Source organism: Rhinatrema bivittatum, chromosome 9 (genome assembly GCF_901001135.1).
Source record: "Rhinatrema bivittatum chromosome 9, aRhiBiv1.1, whole genome shotgun sequence".
NCBI classification, from domain to species: domain Eukaryota; kingdom Metazoa; phylum Chordata; class Amphibia; order Gymnophiona; family Rhinatrematidae; genus Rhinatrema; species Rhinatrema bivittatum.
Genome location: NC_042623.1, coordinates 32,715,645 through 32,736,478, shown reverse-complemented (window position 1 = coordinate 32,736,478; position 20,834 = coordinate 32,715,645). Strand labels below are relative to the sequence as shown.

Genomic DNA, 20,834 nt, shown 5'->3' with positions numbered 1-20,834 from the left:
CCTTTGCCGCAGCTCCTAAAACGCGCTTTTATTCTAAAATTACACGCCTTCACCATTGCTCTGTTCATTTCAATGGTAACTTATTTTCTGTGCGAGCAGGGGGGTCCTGTTTTGTTATAGCTGTCGAGGACCTGCCTGTCCAGTTTGTGTTTGTTTTTTTTTAACTTAATTGTCATGTTGATTTGACTCGATCTGCACCCTCCTGAATTTTTTCGGTTCTCTTCCTTCTGTTAATGGCAAACTGACTTCTTTTAACACGTTAAAAAAAAACCAAAACCATCAGGTATACCTGGTCGCTTCTATTCAGGACCCCTGTGTCCTTTTCACCTTTCCTGGTTCGCCAGTACCTGTTAAAATTGTAGTCTCCTCCTTGCGCCCTTGTTCCGTGTTTTTTGTTTTTTTTCCCCTTTAACACACCTGAAGGTTGACCCACTTCTCACACTCCCCGCCCCCCAGCGGCTGCCATTTTACTTCAGTCCTCTCTGACTCTTTCAGCAAGCGCTGAATTCAGCCTGTTGCTATTACTTACGCGCCCCATAGCAACGGAGATTTAAAGGGGCCGTGCACACTCCCTGTATAGTGACTCTCTTTCTCCGGTTGCAAGTCCATGCCTCCTTTAACAGCTCCTTCGACCTTACTGTTTTCGGGCTGGGCTGTCAGCCTCTGGTGCATGCGGTTTCCCATTGTCTTACCGTCAGACTTTGTTGCTTTTTGCAGAACAGAATCACATTTTTGGCTCCCCTATTCACAGTTAAGCTCGGCTGCTGTCAGGCAGCCCGCGGGCCTGGTCCTGGGTCCGCTGCATCCTGGGTGCTAGGAGAATGGAGCTGGTATCCAGCAGCGGAGATTCCCGCAGGAGAGCCCGGGGGTACGGCGATGCCTGCACCCCCACGTCCTCCCGCCTGCCCTGGGCCAGATTCTCCGCCTGGCTGGAGTGTGTCTGCGTGGTCACCTTCGACTTGGAGCTTGGACAGGCCATGGAGGTGAGTGGGAGGGGATGGTGTGCGGTATAGGAGGAAAGGTTTGTGGTTTGGTAACTGGTTAAAAGTAAACAAAGAGTAGGACTAAAGGGTCAGTGTTCCCAATGGAAAGTGGAGTGCTCCAGGGGTTTATACTGCTAACAGTTTTGTTTAACTTAAATTAACGATCTGGAATAGGGAACAGCAAATGAGCCGAAAATATCTGCAGATGACACAAGCAGTTAAAACACAACACTGTGAGGAACTGCAGGAGAACGTTGCTAAGCTGGAGAACTAGGCATCTACATAAATGAATGTGGCCAAATGCAAAATGATGCACATAGGATTTTTCTTTTCCTAATTATATAGTTGCACAATGCTGGGTTCCATATTAAATGTCAGGAATCTGTCCACTCAGGAAAAGGACCCCAGAGTCCTTACTGACAATACTTTTGAAATCCTCAACTCAGTGTGCAGCAGTGGTCCAAAAAAAGGAATTATTTGTAAACTCCCACACACACAGGAGATGGAGGTTTGAGCATGCTACCATTTAAGTGAACTGTAGAAAAAAAAAGGGGGAGGACAGTGCAGCTGTGTAACATGAGACACCAGCCCAGTACACACAGACCCCTTGGTGTGAAGGTACTTAACTGACCATAGAATAGATTAGTCAAATATTCAGGTAGGGGATTTGCATGTCACAGTCCCTTTGACTTCTGGTGGAAAATTTGTAGGAAATATCACTAAAAAATCAGATGATTCAAACTTCTAAATGACAGAACCATGACTGGGAAAGGGATTTATGAGAGAAATGTACTGGAAAACATGCTTTGGAAGCAAACCAATTTTCACCCTGACTACCAACGGTATTCAGACACATGGGTACTGAGATGGCCAGGCAGGCACTTATGTGTGGTACTGCCTGCAGCTTGGCCTTTTGGCTTATGAGTGGCCCATACAGGCTCAGATAATAGATAAAGAAAGCAACTTTTTCTAGAGTGAGTGATTTATCCAGGTTGGAGTGTTTGATGAATAATGAGTCTAGTGATAGCTATTCTACTAAGGGGGGGGAAAAAAAAAAAAGTGAAGGTCAACAAGCCAAATATTTTCTCTTCTATCTTTTAATGGGGGGACCCCAGCAGCAGATGTGAAGATTGACCTGTCCTACATTTCAGCAAGAGGACCCCAGTGGCACTCTGAGAGATGGGTTGCCTAGTTGTTTCTTTTCACATGGGTGACACTTGGCGGAATGGGTGGAGGATAATAATAATAATAATACTTAACTAAGCGGGAACGTGAAAGGTCCTTTAGGTGATATACTGCCAGGGCCAACAACCCCAAATTGACAAATATTAAAAGTTCTTGCTACTTTGTAGAAATGTATATAGTTGTGTAGACTGAGATTAGATTACTAACCACCAGATGTGTGCTGCTTGACATCCTACTTGTATAGTCTAATAAACCTGTATATATTTCTACATACTGCCAGCCTTGTTCACAGTCCCATTTGTTTCCTGGGGTGGCAGGAGGTGCCAAGAATGAGAGGTAAGCGGTCAAGGGGGCGTTACATTAGGAAACGAATAGTGAATAAAACTGAGAATATCAATGCTGCTGTATAGATCTGTAGTGCAACTGTATCTTGAGTATTGTGTGCAGTTCTGGTCACCCATCTCAAAAAGAAGATACAGTGGAATTAGAAAAACTACATAGAAGAGCAACAAAAATGATAAAGGGCATGAAACCACTTCCTTGTGAAGAAAGACTAAACAGGTTATGGCTCTTTAGCTTGAGGAAGAAACAACTGAGAAGGGATATGATAAAGTTTTATAAAATCATGAGTGGTGCGGTTCAGGTTAATAGGGAACAATTATGTCCACTATCAAACGGTACTAGAACTAGGGGTCATGCCATCAAACTAATGGGTAGCAGATTTAAAACAAATCTGAAAAAATATTTCTTCACTCCATGCAAAATCAAGCTGTGACATTTGTTGCGGAAGGATGTGGTCAGACATCTAGCATAGCTGCACACTGAGCTGAGGATTTCAATAATGAATTGTCTTTTTCCTGGGTGGCAATTCTTAATATGGAACCCAGCATTGTGAACCTAGAGTTAGGATTATTTTTCTCTCTGTGCTTCATTTTGCACTTTTCCTCATTAAATGTCCTCTACCATTTAGATGCCCAGTTCCCCAATCTCGCAAGGTCCCTCTACAGCTCTTCACTATCTACTTGTGTTTTAGCTACTTTAAGTTATTTTGTCATCTGCAGATTTGATCACCTCACTCACTGCACCCTTTTCCCCGATCGTTTATGACTACGTTAACCAACACCAGTCTCTGTGCAAATCCCTGAGGTACTCGGCTACTTACTTACCTTTCTCCATTGGGAAAACTGGCCATTTAGTCCTAACTTTGTATAGAAACTTTTATCTAATTAAGATCCCTGTCTGCTTTTATTTATTTATTTCACATTATTTCTAAACCACTTTCTTGGTGATGTACAACATTAAAATACAAATAACCTCACAAATTAAAATGGGCATTTACAGTAACCAAATAGTTAACAGTAGCACCATAGCTTTACAATGTAACTCTTTTATGGACCAGTGGCTCTTCCTTTCTCCTTTGTCTTTCAATTAGAACCATTGTTAGGTTTGTGGCACCATGAACCTTCATTCACAACTACCTGAGGAGTTTTCTCTAATTTAATAGACCCTATCATTGCAATGGCCAGTTTAGTCCTAGGCCAGGGGTCGTGCACCACGTCTCACTCTGGAGCTCTGCTTTATGGTCTCTAAATCCAGTCATGCTGTGTTGCCCTTAGAAACAGCCATAACTCGAGCTGTGAACTTTGCCTTTGCAGCAGCCATGATTGACCTGAGGTGCAGAAGACCCAATCCAGGGATAGAACAAGGGAACCTTTCATATGAGAGTACGCAGCACTTGCTGCTGAGCCACTGGGTTGGTCTGCTATGTAAACATTTTAGCCCGGATTTTCAAAGGCCTGCGTGCGTAAAAAAACGGGATTTATGCACTTGGCCGGGCCTTGCGCGTGCTGCACACATTTTAAAACAGGCCCGGCCATGCGTGTAAACCCCAGTACGTGCACAAGTGCCGGGCCTCTCCAAAGGGAATGGGCCTCGGAGAGGGGGAGTGGGCCGGGACTTCACCATTCTACGCTGTCCCGAGGAAGCGCGTGCCGGCAGCCGACCGGCACACGCAGATTACTTCTGCTGCAGAGGAGCAGTAAGTAATGAAACAACAACAAAAAAAAAGTTAAGTAGATAGGGAGGAAGGTTTGGTAGGGGGGTAGGGAAGTTCCTTCCCAGTCCACTCTTTAATTGGAGCAGACTGGGAGGGAACTGGGGGAGGCCCAGTTGCGTCACTGCATGTAATTAGCAAACATTTGCGCCCCTCCCTCCCCCAGTGCGCGCTGCCCACTCATGCTCGGGGCCATTAGATTTTATCACGTGCGCGCCGGCACCCGCATGTTATAAAATTGGCGCGTCCATGTGCGAGCGCCAGGAACCACGCGCACATGGATGCGCGCACCTTTTAAAATCGACCCCCTTTATTTATAGGGAAGGTGAGAGAGAATCCAAGTCTTGAGGATGAGGAAAGAATAGTTGACGTGCAGCCAGATTTCAGCCCTAATTTTCACAGCGGACTTGCACGCATACATACAGAGCAGGTAAAAATGCCCACACGAGTATTTCCATGCATACTTTTGAAAAGTGAAAGTACGTACGTAAATGATTTCCCCACCCCTGCAATGCCTCTCCGCAGTATGCGTAAAATTGCCTGTGATATGACTTCTGCTCAAATTATACACCTAGAGCCCCTGGAGCCAAAAGCCCACTCACATGCATAAATGCTTTTGACAATAACCCCATGGAATGCGGTTTCCTGTGCATAAATAACTTGTTAGAAAACTTGCTGGTCTTTGCTTTCTAAAAGTAAGCGCACATCTGTGCATGCAAAAAAACAGGTGGTCTTGGGCGGGCAAAATTGGGGTGCTGTCCAGATTTCCATGCATCCTTTTGATTTTAAAAGGTGTGCGTGTAAACCCAGACACTTAAGTTATGCTATGCCAGAAGCAGATGTAACTTTGATTGGGGGAGTTTGTGCATATTCTTTCCGCGAATTTTCAAAGCAAAAGTATTCGTGTGTGTTTGCTTTGGAAATGTGTGGAAAGTCTGTGGCCAAAAAGTATCCACAGATTTTCCTGTCTTTGAAAATCATCTTCCCTTTTTATACTATTCTTCTCTGACTGGCTTATGTCATCCATCCCCAGCCCTTCTCCTCTGACCCCATGGCCTTGTAGTATCATTCACCAACCTCCAAATGTTGTCACATTTTCTCCCAGCCCCACGGTCTTGTAACATCTGCTTTTCTCTTACAGTTTCCCAGTATCCCCAACAGTCTTGGGTTCTCTTTAACATGGGAACTTCAAAACGCTGCTCAGTTTAAGAAGACCATACTTTATCATATATATTATTGGAACCGTTTAATATGTCCTCCTACCCACATCCCCCTTTAAGACTCACTTTTGATTTGCATCTTGTGTAGTTGCTACCCCCGCCTTTCTTGAATGGAAGCAGCAGAAGCCATGCATGGGATGTTTGTGCAATTAGCTGCTGTTTTACAATGAAATTCGGACTTGGTAGGGCTTCTAATACACTTTAAGCAAAGCATAAGCTTTCTCTCAGAAGCCACTAGGTTAAGAAAACTAAAAGTACTGCTGTGCAAGCCATACAAACTGTAGGATAAGTAATGTTTTTTCCAGAGGTTACCATGGCAGGCAGATTGTAGTTAATGAGGGCCAGATTTCTGTCATAGTTACATGAAAACATTGTTTCTAGGCTGAGAAAATACTTTGTGGCAATTAGATTTAGTTTCTAGTTCTCTCTGATCCTAATGTATTAAAATGTGTATCATTGATATCTGGGGTGCACAGGACAGTATCCAGTTTACTAATATGCACAAGCTCACTGGCAGAAGATACGACTACCTGATCATCCAAAGAATGAAACAGTTCTTCCTTAAGCTACTACAAGGAATTTTGATTTTAATTGACGCTCTGTCTTGTTTTCCCAGTACAATCATTTTGACAGATTTGACCTCTGAAGTATTTAGAATCAATAATCATGTCATTTCTGTTGCCTCTTCTCCAAGGGAAGCATTCCTGCTTGCCCCAAACTTTCATCACATAATAAATGCTCCATTTCCCAATTTCATTTAATTTTTTTTGCTGTACTTGTTTGTTTTGTCCAGGCCCTTTTAGAAAAGGAAAACTAAAACTATTTTGCATTCTTCAATAGTAATTAGAGATGTGCAGAGGTTTTGTAGGTCACCTCCTTTTGTTTGGTTCATAATAAACTAAAATAAAATGTTCATGTATTCATTCCATTCATTTTTTTTTGTTTTCCATTGAAGTCAATAGAGCCCCATTGACTTAAATGGAAAAAAACAAACAGTCTGGGACTGGGATACGGCCTAAGGGCCCATCCCGGAGCCTGAATCTTGAAACCAAGGCCTGTTCCAGTTACCAAAGCCTAGGTCTGGCCCAAAGCCTAGTGCTGGGGCCTGGCCTGAGGCCTAATCTCTTTGCCAAGGCCTAGGCTAGCCGTGGCCTAGGACCAGGCCACCCAACATGTTCTTTCTTCTATCACCGAAAAACAACCCGGTCTACTTAAAGGACACACCACAGTGACATCAATGCAGCACCTTCCTCCCAAGCGGATGACGCCATCTTTATGTATGGGCCAGGCCCCAGTATTGGGCCTAAACCTCAGCTGTGGGATCTGGTTTGGACCTAGGCCTAGGACTCAATGATAGGACCAGGCTTTGGGCCTAGGTCTTGGCAATGGGACCCAGCATCAGGTCTAGGCCTTGGCAACAAGGTTCTGCCTTAGGCCAGGCCCCAGCATCGGGCCTAGGCCTAGGCCTCAGCAGTGGGATCAGGCTTCAAACGTAGGCTTAGGTCTTGGCAATGGGACCAGGCTTCCAAGCAGGGCCATGGCAACAGTATCATTCCAAGATCTGAATTCAGTTGGAGGCTCCCCCCCCCCCCTTTTTTTTTTTTTTATTCACAAATACAAAAATACCCAAAACTATTTAGGTATTTTCATAGGAGGTTATTTTCAATTTGTTTCATTTGGAACTAACAAAAATGGCCTCATGCGTTGCATTTTACGAATGTTTTAAACAAATATATGTTCTTAGTAGTGATCTTATTAGGACCTGGTACAGATGTACCCTATACGCCAGGAGTGATCTCCTTAGAACATGATATTGTACCCAGTACTCCAGGTGGGGCCTCATTAGTATCTGATACCGCTATATCCTATTACCCCATATTCTGCGTAGGGTCTCAATAGGATATTGTACACCTGTAGAACAGCAGCACAGTTTCTGCATGTCATTCCCTTTTTTTTTTTTCTCCAAAGTTTGCAACAAAGTGTTCTGATTTCATTGCTTGCTTCAGTCTGTCATTGCACTGACATTTGTATTCCGTCATCCACAGCACAGAGATCCTTTTCAGCACCGCTGATTCCTTATATCCAGTGTTTTCAGTGCAGCTGTTTGGACCTTTCTAGAAGCAGAAGAGGTGAATGGACCATGATGCTGGGAAGCCGCTAGGGTTGATTGCACAGATGAAGAAATGTGAGCACTTGAATCAGTCAGCCATGAAGGACACTGTTGATACAAGTTTCCTGCTGCGCTGAAGGCTAGCACCTAAAAGGGACCCAGAGAGAATGAGAGCCAGCATTGTCTGCCTTCCTCTTCTTACAGTACAGCAATCTTTCTGCTGTTTTGTGGTAGCTGTTGTCTAGAACAGCTCTATCAACAGTGCTCAGGGTTATCCAATCATGGTGAGCCTGAGGTCCTCGAGGCTCATTCCAGTGCTATCCAGAAGGTACAATTTCCCAAAAGGAAATGAACATGAAAGGGCAGCTGATGAGTCCCAGCGGAAGGTGATTGTAGCCAACCATGCAAGGTAGTGGTGCACTTTCTGCAGATATCCATACCTGAGTGAGTAGTGCAGACTACATCACCGAGTAACAGCTTAGCATGATTCTGCTGCTGCTGCTGCTGCTGCTACTACTACTACTACTACTACTACTACTAATAATAATAATCCTTTCTAAAGCATTACTAGACATATGCAGCACTATACAAATATGGAGCCTATAATTTGGTCAGGGCTTTTGTTACTTTTACATTTATTAATCACTGCTAGCCAATAGCTTGCAGCGATTTACATAGCGCATATCATAAATACAGTCTGAACATAATCAAAATATACATGACAAGCAAGAGTCTACAGGAAATATCTTTGTTAAAGAGAAGTGGTTAGGAGTTGAAAGCAGCGTCAAATAGGTGAGTTTTAATCTGGATTTGAATATGGCCAGAGAGGAATCATGATGCACGCACCGACTCAGGAAGTCTGTTCCAGGCATATGACATAGCAAGTGGAAAGTGTGGACTAATGCAACCAACTGAATATTTACCAGTTACAATAACAAGAAGTCCTGTCTTTAAAGTAGCCGGGTATGCCTACAAGTTAAGTGGGAAAGTGATATGAGAGGTAGTGCAACTTTCACAGCTTCCTGGACAATGTTTTATGTTAAGTTTCAAGAGTGTCACTAGTGTTTTAGAGGTAGAGATTATGTATCATGATATGTCGCCCTTTTCTTCAGGTTGTAAATGTTTGGAGTTTTTCCTCTTTGTTTTACTATATATGGTCTTTTCCTTCATTTCCATTCATCTCTCATAAGTACGTAAGATTTGCCATACTGGCAGGCCGATTCAGTAAAAGTCGCGGGCGAGCGCCCGCTCTCCTGTGCGCACGATTATTTAAATGAGGGCCTGTGGTAAAAGGAGGCGCTAGGGACACTAGCACGTCCCAAGCGCCTCATTTTTGACAGGAGCAGCGGCTGTCAGTGAGTTTGACAGCCGACGCTCAATTTTGCCGACGTCGGTTCTCAAACCCGCTGACAGCCACGAGTTCGGAAACCGGACGCAAGCAAAATTGAGCGTCTGGTTTTCACGCCACGGGCTGATATATATATATATATATATATTTTTTTTTTTTAATTACTTTTTACTTTGGGACCTCCGACTTAATATCGCCATGATATTAAGTCGGAGGGTGTACAGAAAAGCAGTTGTTACTGCTTTTCTGTGCACTTTCCCGGTGCCGGCAGAAATTAACGCCTACCTTTGGGTAGGCGCTAATTTCTGAAAGTAAAATGTGCGGCTTGGCTGCACATTTTACTTAGTGAATCGCGCGGGAATAACTAATAGGGCCATCAACATGCATTTTGCATGTTGCGGGTGCTATTAGGTTCCGGGGGGTTGGACGCACGTTTTCGACGAGCTATTACCCCTTACTGAATAAGGGGTAAAGCTAGCGCGTTGAAAATGCGTGTCCAAATGCGGAGTGCACTGTACTGTATCGGCCTGTAGGTCAGGCCAAAGATCCATCAAGCCCAGTATCCTGTTTCTAACAGTGGCCAATCCAGGTCATAAGTACCTGGCAGAATCCCAAGGGGTAGATAGATTCCATGCTGCTTATCCATCTTAATAATGGTTTATGGATTTTTCCTCTAGGAATTTGTCCAAACCTTTTTTAAATGCAGCTACACTTACAACTTTCACCACATCCTCTGGCAATGAATTCCAGATCTTAATTATGGGGAGCCACATATGACTCTAAAAGGCATTCACTATTACAGTTTAATACAGCTGAAATGTTTAAAAAGCACAGAATTAAGGGACCATTGAACTACAGTTTAACATCATCTGTTAATACTTGTAAAAATGGTGTTTATCACAAACAGTGTAATGAGTTGCAAGTGAGGCAGGCATTACTACAGATGGTATCACTAAAATTTAACAAAACCTCTGAAATGTAGCCAAGTTTTAGGGGGTTAATGTGTCTGTGTTGCATTTCACATGTTTTAACACCTGCACTTCTTTGCTGGCTAATAGATAATGAGCTATTTTGCATATTTTTGCATTTCATTGCCTCAGTATAGATTTCAGATTAAAACTATTGTAAACTAGTTTGCATGTGTTAACAGCTTGCAGTCAGTAACACACTTTAATATGCACATGACTAAGTGTAAGCATGTTAACTGCTTGCAATCGATAGCACTAATATACTTTAATTCTTTGGCCCCCTAAATATTAAAAGTAGAAGATGATATTGGAGTGGCTCCTTTCAACTTGGCTTGCTGTTATGGATTTGACAGATTACTAGTTGCTGGACTACAGTTCAAAAGCTGCTTCCATTGATCCCTGAATTTCACCTTAACAGCAATACTTGATTGCACTTGCCCACTGGGGCGAGGAGTGTAACACAAGTGCTAACATCACCCAGCTTGAGAGGAAGGAATGGAACCAGTATTCCCACCCAGTAAGCCCAAGGACTAGCCATTAGACCACTGGACCTACATCAGGGCAATGTATTTTCAAGATAAAGGGTCAAACAGTAACTTTGGACTCTTATCACATGCTTGATGACAAATACTTCTGTAATTTTGTTGTATGTTGTGTATGTAAACAAACTTATGCAGCAAAAGCCCGTTATAGATCTATTCTACAAAATTCTATGCACGGTAGTAAATCTCCATAGGACTGATTCCAGTATCCCCAGAAGAAGCAAAAATATGTTTTTGAGCATAGGTAAATACCTCCTGGCAGTTTTCTTATTTACATGGCCCAAGAGTTTTGCAGAACTGAGACTATTGTGCGTTAATAATACTTTATAAGGAAACCACATTACTCTTCTCAAAGAGTGTGCCATGATAAGTAACATATTTACCCTGAACCGGAATGAGAAAATATGGATGTAACTTTGTTCTCAGCTGATGATACTGATTGTGGCTCCATCTTGCCATTTTCATGTAACTCTGGGCTTCCCGAGCCTGCCATGGGGACCTCACAGCCAGTCGAGTCTTCAGGATATTCACAATGAATATGCACGAGATAAATTTGCATGCACACTGCCTCTATTGTATGCAAATATCTTGTGCATATTCATTTGGGATATTCTGAAAACCCAACCAGTCGGTGGCCCTTGAGGACTGGAATTGCCCACTCCTGCTTGTTTTGTTATATTATTTATTTATTTATTTATTTATTTAAGGCTTTTTTATACCGGCATTCATGATAAAATCACATCATGCTGGTCTACATAAAACAAGGGGAGTGATAACTTTGAACGATAAACAAGTGTTGAGAGGCAGAAAAGTAAGTTACAGTATACTTCTATAGGCTTGACTAGCTATCTGTTTTTTTTCTCTTATACAGCCCCCTTCCTCTTCTTGCCATCATAGTAATGGCATTTGACTGGCCTAGTTTTACCAAGGTCTTTCTCTCATTTTGTACCCATAGAACAACCTTTTGTAAAGCTGACATGACTATGAAGTTGTGTAAATATTTGCTTCTTGGCTTCCTTTTTTTTTTTTTTTTGGATAAAATGGATGGGCCCTTCTTAGCTTTTTGATTAAGGTTGAGAATTTGTAAAAATAAATGGGGGAGGGGTTTAATGCCCTGCCTGTTGAGGAGCAGAACATGTTATTCCCTGGATTAAATGGGAGGATAAAATCTGAGTCCAAAGCAGGAAACCTGAACTGACCACATCTCTTTTTCTTCAACAGCTGGTGTACCCCCATGACCTCAGGCTCACAGATAAAGAGGTACAGTTCCTTTCAACTGACTTATATTTTAGCCAGGTGTCACTGGTGTGCTAGAACAGAATATAGAAATGGTTGCAACAAATCCAGCCCTGTGATTTGTCAGGCAGCATTATGTGATTATGGGACAGCCAGGAGGCACTGACTAATGGCAAGGCAGAAGCAATTTTTTTTTACAGATAAATACAAATTATTTTCTCTTTTCTTGCAATATTTTATATAATAACTTAACATTTTTGAAGAGGGACCCTGGAATTTTGACTTGCTATTGATTTGAGCTGGGAAGTAGGGGCGGCTCAAGGCAATCTGCTGCCTGAGGTGAGGGATGAGATGGTGCCTCCCCCTCTCGCCCCACCCCCTCCCTTTTCCATGCACACATTCACTTCTCTCCCTCTTCCATACACACATGGAAAACACACACACTCCCTCATAAACACTCAGAAGTTGCATCCCCGCCCCCAAAGTTAGCTGACACACACACACACACGTTTCCTCTCTCACGTGGAGCCTCTTCTCATTCTTGTCACTCCACTCTGGGTCAGCAGCCGCGGCAGGAGCAGGCAGTGTGAGGCAGACACCACAGTGGCATTCTGAGAGAGACTTTTTTTGCCGCCTCAAAATTCTGCCTGACCCTGCCTCATTATAGAACCACCCCTGCTAGGAAGTACAATTCTTGATGTGTTCACCTATTGCACTATATGAAGCCTAGAGTACAGGGGGTTTCTTTCACATCTTTGAGATTTAATAACTTTGAAAAATTGTTTGCACTATAAACAATCTGATGTTTTTGTTAAATTGGGATTTAAGATTATAATTCAGGTGTTTGATATAATCTAAATCTCTCCCCTGTTCTGTAGGTAATAATTAATTCTACCTAGTATGCTTTCAGTTTTTTCTTGTGAAAATATTCACTCCCACTGTTCGTTTGGTTTCTTCATTATCTATTAAAGTGTCACATAAATCCTTTACATTCAGAATGGCACTGTTAACCCCATGACTTGCACACTGAGGCAGTGGTGCCATTTTAATGGTAGCACCACTGCCAAAAGGAGGGAAACTGATTTCCTCCTCCCAGTGAAGAATTTACCAACACTTTGGAAGAGAATCTGGATTCTGAAGCAAATAGGGGGATGAGGGCTTGGAAGGCCCAATTTTGTTTTCAGTGGAGGGAGCAGAAGGAAAAGAAAGAGAGAAGGGACTTGGAAGAACAGGGGGGGAGGGTTCAGTCCTGGAAGGCCCTGGTAAGGCTGCTAAGTTAAATATACCTCCAAAGATGTAGCTAACTTTGCAGCATTAGTAGGCCTCAAAAATGTTAATTCTGGATAATATGTCGTGTTAATATCTAATGAGGCCATTTCAGTTTTTTATTTATTTATGCAACTGTTCTGAATGTGGATGTTACCAGTGGAGCACCTGTAGTAATGCTAACATGTATGGAAATAGCACATGTTAATGGCCTTAGTACATGGATGTTAGCAGATGATAACACCATTAGTACACAGGCTCCTTGCTAAGTAAAGTAACGTACAAGACGTATGACCAGAGGATTTTTAGCACACTCCTGCAGTGCAAGGGCACCCAGCCTATGACCGTGGGCTTTAGAGAGAGCTTGTAATGGTCCATTATCACGTGTCCTTGTTTAGAATGATCTCCAGAAAGGGCCTCTCATCACCTCACTGACTTTTCTTGTTTCTTGTAGAAAACTAGCATCTGCTACTTGTCCTTTCCAGATTCCTACTCAGGTATGTAATCATCACAGCGGCTTGGACAGTACCTCATTAATTCTCTTACATCGTAGGCTGTGGGTAGCAATGTAACAACACGACTCTTGGAGACTCCCCAAGAGGAACCATTTCTCAGGTCTTCTGTCTGCAAATGTCACCTTCCTTCTATGGCATCACTGGAGAATGTCTGAGAAAAGTAATGTCTCAGATCTTGCTTCTTTGGAGCTCCCGGGGTTGGGAAAAGCCTTAGAGGAACTGCCCTTCAGGTCTTCTGTCTCTGAGATATTGGGCCTGGGCATGGTGTAGCAGGATCGCTGCTCCCACCCTTCTTAGTCCTGTCCTAATTCAGCTGTGAGTCCAGTTTGATTTCTGCCTCAAAAAAAATGGTCGTAGATTGCTGCATCTGAAAAAAGTGATTGAGGGAAAGTAGCAGGACTGGAAATCACAAATAAAACACCAGAAAAGAAAAAGGGGAAACAAACAAACAAAAAAACTTAAAACTCTCAGTGAGCAGCAAAGTTCTCCAGGAAAAGATCCCTGGATAACTTTTAGTCAAATAGTCAGTAGATAACTTTAGCTGTATTGCTGAGTGTTATCTGGGTAAGTTTATCCGGATTACTTTAGACCTAATTGGCTTTATTGAAATATAGCTGCTTAAGTCACAAAAAAAACCAAACCAAAAACCCACTGACACAGGCACAATCCCCCACCCACCAAAATAATTCACAAAAATGTTAGTGTCTAACATTGTCCTCCCCAACCCCCCAAATAATTAAACCAGTCTTGCCACTATAGCAGCATGAGGGACCACTCCCCCCCCCCCCCCCCGATATAAAAATGAAACAGCTGGCTCTGGGGCCCTTCCAGGAGGCAGAGACTCTCTTACTGCACTTCCAGCCACGATAGCGACGTCAGTAACATAATATACCAGCGATGCTGGACGTGGCTAGGAACACAGTCCACTGCCTCCTGGCTGGGCTTTGAGGAGTTTGGGAGCTTCTGGGTGTGGTGAGAGGGTGGTGGTAGAGGTCTGGCTGGGGGGGGAAGGGCGTGCCCTGGAGCCAGCCGTTTTCATTTTCATATCTGGGCGTCGCACATTGCGGGCGTAGACAACATTCAGGCCGACTACCTGAGTCGTCAGCAACTGGACCCTGGAGAGTGGTCGTTCTCCGACGAAGCAATACAACTTCTCATTCATCGCTGGGGGTCGCCCCACCTGGACCTAATGGCGATGTCTCTCAACACCAAAGCAGCTCGGTTCTTCAGCCGCAGGTGAGAGCGCAGGGCAGAAGGAGTAGACGCTTTAGTGCTCCCTTGGCCAGACCACCTTCTACTCTATGCCTTTCCCCCATGGCCTCTGGTGGGCAAGGTCATTCGGAGAATAGAGCTCCATCGGGGTCCCGTCATTCTGGTGGCTCCCGAGTGGCCACGTCGCCCTTGGTTCGCAGATCTGCTCCATCTGGCCGTGGACGGCCCGATCCGGTTGGGCCATCTTCCTCAATTGCTCCATCAGGGGCCAGTATTATTCGATCAGGCAGAATGCTTCTGTCTTGCAGCCTGGCTTTTGAATGGTGCCACCTCCGGCGCAAAGTATACCCTGATGCAGTAGTCTCGACTCTCCTCAAGGCCAGGAAGACTTCGACTTCGGCCGCCTACATGAGGGTCTGGAAGGTCTTTGAGGCTTGGTGCACAGCGCATGATACTCAACCTCGAGGGCCTCGGTTCCTCAGATTCTGGCATTCCTTCAAGACGGATTGGATAAAGGACTCTCCTACAATTCCTTACAAGTACAAGTTGCTGCTCTGGGTTCGCTCCTTCAGTACGCAGACCATTCTTCTCTCTTGGGTCAGCCGGATAGCGTCCGTTTCCTCAAAGGGGCGAAGCATCTACGGCCCCTGGTTAGGTATCCGTTCCCTTCTTGGAGTCTTAATCTGGTCCTTAGGACTCTGGCGGGACCTCCCTTCGAGCCTCAACGCAACGCCACCATCAAAGATATCACACTCAAGACAGTTTTCCTGGTGGCAATCTGTTCCGGACGCCGCATTTCGGAACTCCAAGCGCTCTCTTGTCGGGAACCCTACCTCCGTTTCACAGACACCGGGGTGTCACTATGCACAGTGCCCTCCTTTCTACCCAAAGTCATTTCGTCTTTTCACCTGAATCAGACGGTAGAGCTCCCATCCTTCCCAGTGGAGGAACCGGGTCCTCTTCGTTCTCTGGATGTCAAACGCACTCTAATTTGCTACTTGGAGGTCACTAACGACATTCGAGTCTCGGACCACCTGTTTGTCCTGTGGTTGGGGCCGAGGAAGGGCTCCCAGGCCTCGAAACGAAGATTGCGAGATGGCTTAAGGAAGCCATAGTCACAGCATACATCGGGACGGGTCAGACTCCTCTGCTGGGCATTAAAGCCCATTCTCCCCGTTCACAGGCCGCATCCTTGGCCGAAGTACAGTCCATCTCCTCCGAAGAGATCTGCCGGGTGGCGACTTGGAAGTCTCTTCACACCTTCGCACAACGTTACCAATTGCACCTACTGTCGTCAACCTCCGGACATTTTGGCGACCAGGTCTTTCGAGCAGGGCTTTCAAGGGCCCACCTGGTGTAAGGAAGCTTTGGTACATCCCACCGTCTGGACTGATCCTGGTACGTACAGGGAAAAGAAAATTATTCCTTACCTGCTAATTTTCGTTCCTGTAGTACCAAGGATCAGTCCAGACGCACGCCTCATTGATTACTGGGTTTTTGGGGTTCTTACTTCCCTGCTCGATCTATTCTATTCTCTTCATTCTGATATCTCTTGTTACTTTCATTTTTTGAGACTGTTCAGCTTATGAGTCTGTTACACAATTCTTTCTGCAAGTTACAGTTATGGTACCAGTTGCCTTAGTTTTTATGATCTGTTATGATTGGGACACTTGATCCATCCTTTGTAAGTGGTTATTTTGGCTTTGATATTCTCTATACTGAGCTCTTACAGAGGGTGCACTGGTTCTTATGACAGCACCCTCCGAAGCCTTGTCTGACTCCATCTGCTGGACAGGGGACATAACCCACCGTCTGGACTGATCCTTGGTACTACAGGAGCGAAAATTAGCAGGTAAGGAATAATTTTCTTCTAATGCAGCTCGTGCATATTCACATCTGTTTACAGGCCTGCGGGATATGATACTTTTTATTTTAACATCCGTAAAATTCCTACTTACATTTTAGCAATTTTATTAATAAAAACATTAAGTCGTAGTTTGATACTTTGAGAGCACACAAGCCTATGAGTGTGCAGTCGTTAACTGGCTCTGGTCCTTTTTATCATTTTGTTCTTGTGTGAGAAAAACATATCAGTTTCAGTCAGAATTTTACATAGGGATTCTTGAGTATTAATGTTAGTTTACATTTATATTCAAGATTGATGTAAAAATCTGACTGATACTTTTATTTTTTTTCCTCATGTAAGAACAAAATGTTAAAAAGAAGCTTGTCCATTTGTCCCATAACCACTCACAATATGATTCGCCTTCCCAAGCTACTTTGTGCTGCTACATTACCATTGTCAGAAGCAGGAGATTGTCATGTGTAAAAGATTTTTTATACCACCAGAGTATATGGTGAAGGAAATGAGGCAAACCTTAGCATGCTATTTAAACTTTCATAAGAATATTCTTTTGTTATCAATAGTGGCATAGCCAGAACAGATTTTTTGGCAGGGCCCAAGGTTAACATTCCCAGCAGTCTCTCTCTCTCTTGTCAGGTCCCTCTCATTTCATTTATTAATCACTCAACACAAAAAAGGTCTAAGTGATTTACAATAAAAATAACATTCATAATAAAAACATAAATATCAAAATATAAATATAAAACATGTAAAAACATTCAATAAACTAACAAATAAAAGATAATTACAAGCTGCCTAATAACAGAAGTCTAGCGAACTACTATCAAAGAAATGCTTGCTTCAATAAGAAACTTTTTAAAAGAAGTCTGAATTTCTTAAGGCAATCTTGTAGCTGGAGATCCATCGGTATCAAATTCCAAAGAATAGGTGCTGCAACAGAAAAAGCAGACTCCCTTGATACTGAAAGGTGGGCATGACGTCCATGTTGAGAATATCTCAATTCTAGACATGGTTTTTAGATTTCAGTAATGCATTTGACCATGAACAAGAGTCTGCACTTAAGAGCTGAAAGATAGTCATGCCGATTTCATAATGTATTCTTTATTGGATTGGTAGGTACTTCAATTTTTCAAGCACAGGAGTAATATGATCAAAACATTTAGCACCAATAATCACTCTAGCAGCAGAATTAAGAAGAAGTTATAGTGAATATAGAGAATTAGAGGGAAAATCAAAGTAAAGACTGTTGCAATAGTCAATATGAGAAAAAATAATCGCTTGGATGATGATGAGAAAATCTTGATAATGTAGAAGATGGCATAGACTGGCTAATAAACATCAGACGGAGCAAATACTGCTCTCCAAAATGAATAATCAAGTCACCAATGAGATGCAGTGATATAAAGTCAGTCCCAAGTCTCAAAAATTTTTTAAATGTGAAAATATTTTTATTTATCAAATCGGCAACTCCTTTGCTCAAAAGACACAAGATTTTTTCAACACAGGGTCCCCCTGTGTTGAAAATCTTGTGTCTTTTGACACAAGATTTGTGTCAAAAGACACAAGATTTGATAAATAAAAATATTTTCACATTTAAAAAATTTTTGAGACTTGGGACTGACTTTATATCACTGCATCTCCTTGGTGACTTGATGATAGACTGGCTAATATACATAATTTAAAAAAACTAGCTCTAATTACAGACTTGATTTGGGGTTGAAAAGGCAGAGAAGAGTCAATCCAGACACCTAGATTTTTTTTATGGGTGCATTAATAGGAAAACTGAAATTGTCAATGGACACAAAGTCATGCTGAGAAACAGAGTGAGGTCTGTGGATTAAAAAAACAAACCTGTTTTTTAAATATTAAGAGAGAGTTTGTTTTGATGAAGCCACTGTTTAACAGAAGAAATACAAAGCTGAAGATGTTCAAGGAGTTTGTCCCATGTAGGGTGCAAATGAATGAAAAATTGAATGTCATCAGCGTAAAATTTTGTAGCTATCTGTGATATTAGAAAGAAGTTTGGAAATTGGAGCTAGATAAAGATTAAAAACACTGCTGACAAGGCGGAGCCTTGGGGGACACCATATTTTAGTCGATAGGATGTGGAGAAATGAATTGTTGAATTTAACTTGATGGGTCCATTTATCAAGATAAGATAAGAACTAGTTTAAGACATTTCCTTTTATCCCACATTCGCACAGATGAAAACTGAGAATCTCATGATCGACTGTGTCAAAAGCTATCAAAATATCCAATGAAACAAGTAGAAAGCTATGTTTCATGGTATCTATTAATGAGACTAATAGTAATTCAGTGCTCTTAGAACGTCTAAAACCAAACTGATGGGGATCAAGTATCTCATTGACCTTGGTAAAATCTGTAAGTTGCTGTAGCACGAAATTGGCCTATAGTTAGATAAATCAGACAGCTCCAAATGGGGTTTCTTCAAGAGAGGTTTAATGACTTTCTTTTTAAGACAATCTGGGACACATCCAGCTTGGATTGATTTGTTAACAATAGAAGTTAACAACGGAGCAATACTGTCTTTGCATGCCTTGAAAAGTGCAATAGGAGCATTAGTCGATGGACAAAAAACATTGTTCATTGAAGATATGATATTGGAAACTTCAAAAGAAGACCAGATAGAAGTAGAAAGGGAAGGAAGATCATGATACCACGGAGTGACATTTGTAAAGGTTAAGCTAAGATTCTGGACTGTAAGTGAGAAATATTTTAAAAAGACTTCAGCAGAAAATGTATCAGAAAGAGGTGAACAAGTTTTTGTCTCATGGGTCAAATTTTTGACTAGCTGCCTCACCACCATTCCAACTAGTCTCTTTCCTTCTCTCTCTCTCTCTCTCTCTCTGTCCTCTCAAACCCCTGTCCTCCCATCCAATTAGTCTCTCTGTCCTCTGAACCCCTTCTCCCTGCCCCCATCTCCAGCTGTCTGTCTCATCTCTCTCAACTCTCCAGGCCCTGAACTTGCCAGTGCCTACCAATCTCAGACTTGTTAGCCCCACCCTGTCCCCAGCAGTCTAGTATCAGAAACCTCTCCTCCTTTCCCTCAGCAGCCATTCTCTTACTGAATAGTGGCAGCCACCTCAGCCTGTCTTTCCGAGTCTTGGATAAGATCTGTGTCATCCTCTTATGGACTCACTGTAAGCCATGGCTCCCTGAAATGCTAACGTCCGCACTCCTCAAGTGAGCAGCCTCATGCTGCTTCTTCACCTTCTGTCTACTGACACTGATCCTGTTTCTGCTGCTTCTTCTCTTTTGCTTGGTTCCTCGTGGAATCAACACTAGATCCTGCCTTCTCTTCAGCCCCATGCAGCTGCAACCCTGAGATTGCCTCCTAACTCCTTGCCATTGGTCCCACCCAGATGCTGCTTCCTTGCGATTGGCCCCACATGGCTATAACACTGAGGCTGCCTCTTGTGTCCATGCCAGTGGCCCTGCTGCTGCCATTTCCTACTTGTCAATGGCCCTGAGTTGACTGCAATGTCAAGGCTACCTCCCTGATTCCTTAGCATGTTGTCCTTCACGAAAGCGTCTGGCAGTTGGCAATGCTAACGCCATGCCATTGGAACATAGAAATGACGGCAGAAAAGGACCAATATTCCATCCAGTCTGCCCAGCAAGCTTCCCATGGTTGTATCTGCCATGCCGTGCAGGTTACCCCCATGTATCAGTCAGTGCTGCTTGACGTGCTTTGATTATGGACTTGGCTGAAATCATCTTGCATGTCACATGTCGCCGACTCTTGATCTAATGCTTTGCTTGTTTAGTATCTCTTTTAATGTTATTTTAAAATTTGTTTAAGCTGTTCCTGTGCATTTCTTTTGTCTGTCTGGGGAGCCAATTTTGCATGTGTGTCATATGATGTAAGCCAAATTGGTTGGTTTGGGTTGACTGTTGGGACAAATAATGTCTTGTGCACTGTATGAATATGTATGAGCCATTGTCACATTAGGATCTCATGACTTGCTCCCTCTGCTTATTATGTTGCTGCGGATGTATTCATGGCCTTATTCCCAAAGGGGCAATTTTCAAACTGCCTGCATTGCTGCCAAGCCCAAGGGTATTGTGGTCTTTGCATCAATTTTGAAAGGGAAAATACGCACATACTTTCACTTTGAAAATTACCCCTGGAGGAACGTATCCATGGATATTTGCTCCTTCTTTTTGCTGGGAATGCTTTTCCCATGGAAAATGAGATGCATAGCTTTGAAAATGCAACCTGTGCCTGTTGATTTCCTGCTCCTGGGAATGCCACCTTCGTATGCAGCTAAGTGTTTGTACGTTGTGATTTAAAGATGGCAATTTCCAGAT

General features: G+C 43.1%; 1 protein-coding gene across 1 annotated transcript in view; it reads left to right on the top strand.

Annotated features, from left to right (window-relative positions):
* Positions 1 to 463: 463 nt before the first annotated feature.
* Positions 464 to 20,834, top strand: part of DENND6B (DENN domain containing 6B) — an 84,122-nt gene continuing 63,751 nt past the window's right edge. The window contains 3 exon segments of the mRNA XM_029616865.1: positions 464 to 983; positions 11,631 to 11,669; positions 13,366 to 13,408. Of these exon segments, the coding sequence (XP_029472725.1) occupies positions 822 to 983; positions 11,631 to 11,669; positions 13,366 to 13,408 (244 nt within the window). The 5' untranslated portion in view covers positions 464 to 821.